Source organism: Serinus canaria, chromosome 7 (assembly GCF_022539315.1).
Source record: "Serinus canaria isolate serCan28SL12 chromosome 7, serCan2020, whole genome shotgun sequence".
NCBI classification, from domain to species: domain Eukaryota; kingdom Metazoa; phylum Chordata; class Aves; order Passeriformes; family Fringillidae; genus Serinus; species Serinus canaria.
Genome location: NC_066321.1, coordinates 8,264,491 through 8,274,860, shown reverse-complemented (window position 1 = coordinate 8,274,860; position 10,370 = coordinate 8,264,491). Strand labels below are relative to the sequence as shown.

General features: G+C 41.3%; 1 protein-coding gene across 2 annotated transcripts in view; it reads left to right on the top strand.

The window, feature by feature from the left end:
• Positions 1–1,669: 1,669 nt before the first annotated feature.
• The window catches only part of CCDC93 (coiled-coil domain containing 93), a 32,360-nt gene continuing 23,659 nt past the window's right edge, over positions 1,670–10,370 (top strand). For both annotated transcript variants that reach the window (XM_030241507.2, XM_050976819.1), the window contains exons 1-5: positions 1,670–1,812; positions 2,834–2,947; positions 4,643–4,737; positions 7,260–7,371; positions 9,808–9,906. In XM_030241507.2, the coding sequence (XP_030097367.1) occupies positions 1,771–1,812; positions 2,834–2,947; positions 4,643–4,737; positions 7,260–7,371; positions 9,808–9,906 (462 nt within the window). In that variant the 5' untranslated portion in view covers positions 1,670–1,770. The remainder of the gene's footprint in view (positions 1,813–2,833; positions 2,948–4,642; positions 4,738–7,259; positions 7,372–9,807; positions 9,907–10,370) is intronic.

The window sequence follows — 10,370 nt, the reverse complement described above, 5'->3', positions numbered from 1 at the left end:
ATTCCAGCATATAAAGGAGAAAAATGTTTCCAGTCTTTGTTGTCTCATGGACATAAAGCAAATGAAAAGAACCTATTACATTTCTGTTAGCACATAATTTCAAGCCAGCTATGTGATTTTGGGTGTCAGATGCATGAGTTTTAAAGTTCATAGCAGTTAGCCCTGTCTCCCTCCCTTACCTTACTGTGCTTTAAAAAATCAGACAAACAGTTCCATTTCCCAATGTAGGTTAGTTCCCTCCCTTATCTGATACTCAGTTACCACTTAAGCCCCTAGTTCATAATACCTTTGGCTTTTATTTATCATTTTTGTTTATTTCTGCAGTTGCTGCTGCATCTGAAGGTCATCTACATCCCTCCCTAACACTCTCCTGTTTCAGCCCTTGCCTTTGCTTTTTGTGGGCTTCAGTCTTCCTCTGCATGGCAGTCAAATCAGAGCCATGCACTTCTCTGTGAGGAGAAGGCAGACAAAACACAGAAAGCCCATATTGCTGTGGTGACCACATTACCCTCTGGGGCTGTGGAACAGTGTTCTGCAGCTCTGTTTAAGATGTGGCCTGTGGTTACACCAGTACATGGCCTGAGCTGGTCTGGCCTATTTTTGATGATAGTAGTTGATAATTAATAATAATAATAATAATAATAATAATAATAATAATAATAATAATAATAATAATAATAATAATAATAATAATAATAATAATAATTCTTTTGATCACTCTGTCAGGGCAGCAGTCATAATGGACTGGCTCATGTATACTCTGCTGCCCTCCAAAGGCTGGGAATGCTGCACTCCTGTTCCTTCACCTTATCGAGATGCTTCCAGCCACAGCTGAGTGCAAGGTTATTTTTTTTTAATATTCTGTGTGTGGTGAAGAGTCTGGAAACAGAACATCTGTGATAGACTTGAAAAGACACCACCGTCAAGTATTTCCTAAGCCATCACCAACAAGGATGCTAGCCATGAAATGCTGCCATGGTTTTCTCCAGCTGTTCAGCCCATCAAATCCCTGTGCTTTGGTGTGATTTTATTGAGGAACACAGCGTGCTTAGGGAAGCGGTGGAGCCACCGTCCCTGGAAGTGTTTAAGGAAAGCCTGGAAATGGCTCTTGATGCCAAGGTCCAGTTGACATGGTGGTGTTCGATGTTGGACTTGCTGATCTCAGAGGTCTTTTCCAAACTAATGGATTCAATGATTCTTTGACATGTGTGCAGGGGAGAAAAAACAGAATTAAACCCCGCTTCAGTTCTTAGGACATCAAAGGAAACACGGCTGGCAATGAAGAAGTGTCAGCGCCCAGCGCGGCATGAGCGGCAGTGAGGGGCCTCGCAGTCAGAGCACTCAGTAACTTGTCCTCCATGCTGGCGGGAGGCCTCAGGACCCCTTGCAAGACGAAAAAAAAGGAGAAAAGAGCGGCGGCCGAAGGGCAGCGCCGCGCAGGGGAAACGCCCGGGACCCGCGAGGAGGAGCCGCGCTCTGAGGGGCCGCGGGCACGGGGGCACCCGGGGGCAAGGGCGCAGCCCGCGGGCGGGGCCGCGGCCGTTGCGCTCCGCGCAGCCAGTCAGTCACATGAGCCGCCGCCCTCCTTCCCCGGCACCCCTCGGCCGCGAATGGCACGGCCCGGATGCGCTTGTACGCAAGGAGGGTGCGGGCGAACCATTGAGCGGGGGCGGGGGAACCCGGCAGCCGCCGGCCGGGAACACCCCTTCGCCGGGGCGCTGCGGCGGCGGGGAGCGGACGTGACAGCGGCGCGGCCGGCGGCGGAGGGCGATGGGGTTCCCGCGGGGACAGGAGCGCCAGGCCCCGCAGGAGGTACCGGAGCCGCGTCTCTCCCAGCCCCCCGTGCCCGGGCGCGGCCGCTGTTCCTCCGGCCCCGCTGCACCGGCGTCCCCGGGATCCCCGCCTGCTCCTGCCCCGGTTCCCGGCCCTCGCCGGCAGCGCGGGGGTCGGTGCCGCGCAGCGCGCTGGGCGCGGGGGACGCGGGGAGGCCTGCGGGGCTGCCGGCAGCGCTATGCGGGTCACCTTCGGTGCACCATCGCCTTGCCGTGTCCCCGCTGCAAGCCCGGCTGGCCGGGTTCCCGTGGCAGGGAGCGGAGTGGAGCAGGGTGCCCAGAGGGGTGGAGGTGGGAAGGGTGTGCAGGTTGGTCCGTGCAGCCCCTCGGGGCAGACCTGGACCCTGTGAGCGGCTCTCCGGCCTAGGGCTGAGGTGCTGGGATGTTCTGTGCCTCTAGGAAATCGCGTGTATCCCCGGAGCTGGGGGGTTTCATCCTGTAAAGCGGGGATAAAAGCCCTGAGACTGGCTGGCTGTGCTGGTGAGGCTTCGGAGCACTGAGGCTGTCCGGGCTGCCCGTCACAGTTTAGTTTTGTTACTGCCGTGCTTTGAAATTGCATTGCCCAAAAAGTGGAATTCCATGTGAGCGTCTCCTCCTGTTCTTGTAGAAGGATTAGAGGAGCGTGTCCTGGTTTCGGCTGGGATAGAGGTTAAATTGAGGTGTGTGAGTTTATAAACCCTGAAATTGAAAGAAATGTGTGAAATGGAGAATAAGTTAGCTGGCTTATGGCAATAGGACAATCTTAGTAACTAGAGGCAAGCAGTGGACCAGGAATTTGAACAGTAAAAGCAGATTAAAATGTTTAACTGGGTGAAAATATATGATGTTAAGCCCAGTAGAAATGTGTTACCTGTTTCTTCAACGTCTTTCAAATTAACAACCAATTTGCTAATGGAAGGCAGGTTTCCCCTGGTATGCGATCTGTGCCAAGGCTCGAAAAATGCTCGCTCTTCAAATGAATGAGAAAAACTGAATTAGTGTTTTGTTGTGTTGATTGTCAGGTTGAAACAAGAGAGGATGAGGAACAAAACATCAAGTTGACTGAAATCTTGGAACTGTTGGTGGCTGCTGGATATTTTCGAGCAAGAATCAAGGGGTTATCACCCTTTGACAAGGTGAGGCCATTACAATATTTCAAACATTTCTTTCAAGTATAAGAGGCTTATACATTTTGCTGGTTTGCTTAGCAATTCTGGGTGACTTTATAAAAGACAGTTGCAACCTATGAGGCTTCCCTGTGTGAATAATTCTGCAAATGACCTAGTTTCAGACAGACAGGACCTCCTCAGTCTTGGAAGACAATTTTGTGCAGCAAGGCCTGTTTTAGAGGAGACAGTTGGATGCAGACTTACTGCTGTCTGCTTTTTTGGGGTGTTATGGCCTATGCTAGAGTTGTGTGCAGGGAATTTTCCTCTCTCTCCCAACAGCAGTTAGAATAGCTAGTCTTTGAATACTTGGAGTCTTTGAATACTTGGAGATAGCATGGTAATTTTAAAAACAACATTGATGAGAAATGAGGAAGTATCTGTGTAAGAACGGAGCAGTTAGCCTGGTGAGATTATTTTGGGGCTGTTTTTACATATCTTTATAATGTCATATTTGTTAAGCGTTCATTGTTCTAGACAGGAAGTGTGTGATGCTAACAGTGAGCAAAGTTCAGGTTGAAGAGAGATTTCTGAGTTGCTTTAATGCTGACTCTGTGAGAAATTCCTGAACCAAGGTTTGAAAACACAGAAGCCTTGAAATGGATTCTTCTGTTTTCTGCTCTCTCTCTGATCATAGCACAGCCTTACTTTGCAATGCAGTTTTATTTTATTCAAACTCCTTGGTATTGCTAACAGTTGCTGCTCAGGAGTCTGTGCTCACAGAGAAGTTTCAAGGAGACTGCCTTAGGATGTTACATTGTTGCATTTATGTGTAGAAATCACTTATAGGTACTTAAATAGAATTGCAAAGTTACCATTCTATTGCAGTGCTCAACCTCGTCAAAATGAGCCTTGCTACTGAAAATGATCACACTGCTAATGCAAAAGGGATATGTAGGTTAACACAGAGGGGGGTGTGAGAGGGAGAATATGTCACAAACCTTGTTAGAAACCAAGGTTCCTAATTTGTTGTGTGATAATGGCAAGTTATTCCACTTTTTAATCCCTTTTTCTCTTCTTTGCCTTTTCATACATTTAGGTTATTTTGCACATGTTTATGCAAGGTTGTCTTTAAATATTTATGTAAAGTTGATTAAATGGCTCAGGAGTTTAAATATGCCCATGTCAGAATAGGGCCTGAAATAGAGATTTCTGCAGAGCTGGGGATTTCCATTGCTGTGCTGATGCTGTGTCTAGCACTTAGTGTTGCATGTATCAGCAAGCAATAAATAATAGTAGCAAAGATGTATATAAAAAGGTAAATATAAGACTGCAGTAATTATGATCCTTGATAAAACTTTGATATGATCCCTTTTTAGAGGTCATGACTTTTAACATACTGTTTTGTTTTATCCTTTTGGTTGGTTGGTTTTCTTTTTTCAATCTGAGAGTTGTTTCAAAACTAATATCTAAAGCTAAGAGAGGAATTTAGATTGTCAATAACTGCTGGGTTGGTTTCTGTCTTCTTGTACACATGTATTGTGTACAGTATTGTATGAAGTTGGAATGGTTATGTTACCTGTTTCTGACTTAGAGCAGAGAGGATACTGAGGATGGTGAGATTACTGAGATATAGTTTCTGAAATAAATAAAGCCTCAAAGATGTATTTGGGTTTACCTCTTCAGTTTAAAATGGCCCTGACCATGCTGTTGCTCCTTTGCCAGGTGGTGGGAGGCATGACGTGGTGTATCACTACCTGCAGCTTTGATATCGACGTGGATTTATTGTTTCAGGAAAACTCTACTATTGGTCAAAAAATGTAAGCTGATTAAATGGCAAGGGGGGGGGGATTTTCCTTCTTCTTCTTCTTCTTAAAAAATAAAAAGTGGGTGGGGAAGGGGAAGTTACCTGCTGTGTTTCTAAGAAAGAGTTTTAGTTCAAATTTCCTGCTTTTGAGGACTGCCTGTTTACAAAGCATTGCACAGGTTTTTGGGTTTCTCAGACTGTAGTTCCACAAATTCTAAATCCAGAAAGAAGCTTATCTCAAAAAAGGCAGGGCTGTTCCCTTTGGGCTGCCATGTTCTTATATCCCAACTAAGCACTAAAAGCATTTATGTGGCTCCACATTGAACTGTATTGGGAACTGATCCAAATTAAGACCTACAAAAAAAAAAAAAACAAAACCTTGAAAACCAAAACCCAAAAGGAAAAAAAAAAAAAAAAAAGAAAATAGTTTTAACATGAATGAATTCCTGGATCCAGTTCTCTGTGCAGCTGTACAGATGCTTGTGCTGGCACAAGGGGATGATGCAGAGGCCAAAGCAAAGGGCAGAGGGAGACCATGCTGCTGGAAGCTGGAGTGCAACATTAGAAGGCCTTCCCTGAGTTCCCTGTCTGCAGTTCTGCTGTGTAAATAACCTCTGACTCCCTTTTATGGTTCTGGGTTAGAATTGTAGGCATCAGCAAACAGAATTTAAAGCATGTCACTGTTGCCAAAATAGTTACCTGCCCCATACTGAGGGGGAGGATTTCCTTCCTTAGGGTGACCCAATGAGAACATTTTGTTTTGATTCATTTCTTATGCATGGAATTTGCTCATAAGCCAGCTAGTTCCTGTGCCAGGGAGCTTATAGACATTGTTTATGCTGGGAAAGGGAACACATTCTAAACTCCATTATTTCTTTATGTATATCTGTGATAAAAGAGACATAATTAAAATTTGCAGGAAATAACTTTAACCTGGTAAGTTACAGTGGCTTATTAAGAGACTTATTTACTCAGTGTAGTTAAAAAGAGCATCTTCCTGTGTTTTCTTAAGTCATAGAGCATTGGCAAGTGTTTTCAAAATAAATATTTGTGGGTATTGCAATTGCATTTGGAGACACTCAAACCATCATAGATAAATAACTACATAAAGCATTGCTGAGTGCAAAAAATTAATTAGAGACTAGGAATGGAAATGATAGTGATAGTTTTTTGGTTTTCCTATCCTTAGGAACAACAGGGTAGGAACTGGTTAAGTTGTTCTCAAAATGTTCTATTTTTCCAGCTGACTGGATGCAAAACTGGCAAAACAAAAACCACGCCTCTCCGAAAACAGCAACAATGATTTATTTGTAAATCTCAAGTGTTCAGAACATAGGAGCATAGGCTGTTTTGATGTTCATGTAATGTTTGTGTTGGTAGAGGCTCAGGGCTTCTGTGGTGTTTTCAAGATAAAGAAAAGTTAAACTGTGTTTTCTCAGTATTATTCCAAAGTGATGGTGTTACACCATTGTGATGCTGTCCTGTTATTTATTTGCTGGGCTGAAATAAACATGGTAGCATACATTAGGAGAGGATCTTGCATCTGTTGGATAAATAGCTTTTTGTTTTAATTGCATCTTCTTTGATTGTGCTTCACTTCCTTTTAGGATGTAAAGTGTTTCAGGCTCTATTCCCATATTTTGGTCACTGTCTCATATCTCTTGATCCTCTTTTGTTCTTCCAGGACCTTAGTTGTCCATTTGCACAGTATAAATATCAGTGAGGTCAGTACTGGACCAGTTCATTTTCTTTCCTTCATGGGAAAATAGCTTTGGTTTTCCAAGTAAAGTTTTCTTTCTCAGTGGTTACACCTGCTTTAAAAATGTACTTGCCAACATTGACAGCAAAAGAAAATTCTTGCCCTAAAATTAGGTATTCAGTGGAAACAGGATGAAGTTCTTGCAGATGGATCCCTTGTGGCAGGGTAATCCTTTCACTTAACCAGCTCTTACTGAGCTCTAGAATGAGATTGCTGCCAGCAAATTCAATTTTAGTCACTTGAAAAGAATGTGAAGTGTACTGTGTATTTAGCCTTTAAGTGCAGTATGTATTTAAATTCAAAAAGTTTCAGGAGTAGCATCAATATTTATTTTGAGAGTTCTGCTAAATAAAGTTTTAAGTCCTTACATTTGTTTCTGGACTTCTTCTCTTACTTAATGTAACTGTTCTTAAAGATACTGTCTCTTCATGTTGGGTGTACCCTATAACATGCAAAGGTGTTTCTGGTGGTGTATTTTATGTGGGTATTTTATCTGTCCAGACATGCAGATCTTGAAATTTTCTGTAGTAGTTAAATGAATTTCCAAGGTAGGAGCCTGTAAGTGGGGCTTAATCACCTCTTCACAGACTGATGATATAAATAGTGCCTGTAAAAGCTGTTTTGTAAATAAGTTTGATTGCTTTTCATTATATATAGTGGAAGTTACTTGAGGGAATCTTTGATCTACTGTGTTTGCAAAAATAACCTGTAATGTACAAAAGAAAATTGTAGCATATCTGTCTTTTTGTAACATCTTTTTGTTGTTTTTATAACAGTGCCTTAACTGAAAAAATCGTGTCAGTATTACCAAAAATGAAGTGTCCACATCGTTTGGAACCACATCAGATCCAGGGATTGGATTTCATTCATATATTTCCTGTTGTACAGGTAATAATTTCGTGGTGTATTGATACTTTGCTGAAAAAAGTAATAAAAATTGCATAAAAAATAGAACAAAGCTTTGCATTATTGTTTGGCTCTTTGACTTTGGAATAAATAAGCACAGAGAAGTAGTTTGAATTAAATTTTTTAAAGAATGAGGTGCCATTATGGAAGATAGAATTTTTCAGTATTGTTTGATCCACATTTAGAAAGTAAACAAAACAAACTCTGAATTCTTTGCAGTGGAGTCAGATTGTGCCTATTGTGCAATGCCTGCTTAAAGAAACTGAAGTTTAATCTTGTTGTGGAATCTTATAGTTTGCTTTGTTAGATTAGGAAATAAAACAAATACTTTCCAGTCTGTTTTTAAGCTTATGGAGTAAGTTATGCAGGTAGATCTGAAGGATATGAATAAGGCAGAAGTCATTGGGGTAATTTCTTTAAGCATAATTCATCCTTATTTCCTATCACTTAAAACTGAGTTCTGACCAGTGATCCTCTTACTGTGTATTTGTTGAGCACCACTAACTCACCATGTGCCTCGTTCTCAAGTTTATTACGATTGAAGCTAGCACTTGATGTGTTCCAGTTACATGTGGTATTTTGAGAATCCTTGGCATTTTTTGATTTTCCTTTCATCTGTGCACAGAAAGGTGTCTTTGACAGATAGGGAAAATGAAAACTATTAAGCAAGCTTCTTTCCCAATAAATATCTTCTTACCTCATGCCTGTGAAGGAATTTAGCAAGTAAGAAGAATCTAAATTTCAGTCTGTAAGAAGCGGGAAAAACTTCCTGGTGCTCTTTCCTCTTATCTTCTAGTTGGAAGCTCTTGAAGAAAACCACACTTAACTGCACTCCCCACAAAATATTCTGTGGTGTGTGCTGCTCTTATGCAGCTTTCAGGCTGTAATCATGCTGCTTAAGGTGGAAAGTTTGTATCTTGCTAATGTGAGTTTTTCTTCTGAACCCTTATTTCCTACACAGAAAAAAAAAAAAAATTCAGCCCAGGTGAGTTTCTTGCCCTGGTCACTGGATGGCAATGAATGGTTACATTTATCAAATACTAGGCTGCTTTCATAGGAAATGTATTCCTCCTTCTGTAAAAACAATAGCACTAGGTGTTCTTTTCTCTCACCTGCTTTATCCCAAATCCTGGTGTGGGATATTACTTCTGGAAAGGAGAACTATTAATTCAAAACAGGGAGGAAATCTAGTTCTGGGTTTCTCTGAGAGCAGTGACTCTCAGTATTTGTAGCTAGCCAGTAGGTGGTATAGCTGACCCATACAAGTCTATTTTGATGAGCTTAGTTTTTGGTATGTAGAGGATCTTGGTTTAAAAATTGTGGCTTTCTATCAGGTCCCTGTGAAGTTCTGCCTGCTCTACATACTGCAGGTTTCTCATTTCATCCCAGCCAAGAAAGACTTTCAAGAAAACTTGTTGGTGTCACCAGAATTCTGAAAAAAACCATGCAAAATATAAAATGCTGACTGCACCATGTAGGAATTATGTATTTGATAATGGCACTTTATTCAATGCCCTGTTAAAATCAAGATTCCACTTGCTATCTGTAAATCTCAAATCAATTTTCAAATACTACAAATGCTTGCTCTCAAGTCTGGCATTCTGTCCCATTAGCTCTTGCACTGTGCAAGAATTTAGATGGATCCTTCCCTACAGGAAGAAATTAGGCTGAGTTGGCTCACTGCCATAGACTGTAGCAGAATTTAAAAAAAAATTTTAAAAATCTTACAAATATTCCATTAGGCAGAAATGTCATTGTTCTTCCTAATAAATTCTGCATATGATCACAGGCAAAAGTATGTACAGTCTTGTGTTGAGATGTTCTTGGTAATTAATATTCTTCATTTTCGTCTCTTGTTGTCATCATGTTCCCTTCACTTTCCAGGGGTTCATGGTTATAGCACAGGAAACGGTTGTTGGTTCAAACTTGAATCCCACAACTGATCTCATCTCTTCTGTGACCTCCTGCACAGGCTGTCAACAGTCTGTAAGATTTATCTTCTCCAACATTGTTAAAATTGTACTTCAGTACTTTGTGGCTTTTTGTGTGGTCTTATAAATGTCAGAAGAAGCCTTTTTTCTTGCATAGGCATGTGGTTCTTCATGAGCGCTTCATAGGCTTGAAGTTCTGTCTGTTCATGGTGGAGCTGTAGTCTTTTAAACCAGTAATTTACAGTAGGAGAATTTCATACAAGAAACATATGCACAAAAGAAAAAGAAGTGTTTATAAAGTAGCAAATACTGACACATTTTGTTAGGGTTAGGCCAAAGAGTTGCCATGTTTACAAATAAATCACATACTCTTGTTTCCATGCTTAAGAATGTGCTTTTAGCTTTTATCATGTATTAAAAAATTAGGCAGCAGTTTGGTGCTTGCTGCTATTATTCTTTTGTTTTCAGCTAATGCATTTTTTTTCAGTGGCTGGTGAAACGTGCAATAGAAACAAGGGAAGAAATGGGAGATTATGTCCGTTCTTACTCTATATCACAGTTTCAAAAAACTCACAGACTGCCAGAGGTAAGACCAAGGCAGTTCTTGTTTCTGTTAACTCAGATCTTCAGTTGCAATATCAGCCTCACAGCTCTGAAATCTGCACACTTTACCGGAGTAAAGTGCCATTGTTTTGTGAGTGAGTGTTGAAGGAATCCCCTACAAATTTATCTGGAAAAAAATTGAAGCATTATTGTGAGATTTTGTAGATTCTGGTTAATTTTTGCCCAATGATTGCCTTAGTTTTTCTGTAGTATTTGGTATTTTTTTGTCATTCTAACTGTTCAGAAACACTCAGCATGCTTTGGAGAACCTAATGTAGTTAATTGAGATTTTTTTTTTTTTAATAATTATTATCTTTAATGCTTAGAAACTAAATAGTAAAGGAAACTTCTCTTTCCCACATCAAGTCTATCTCAGCTTAATTTCTTAATAGTGTATTAAAGATTGGAGGTGCCAGTAGTGGGCTGGGACTGCTTTTGTGTCAGGTA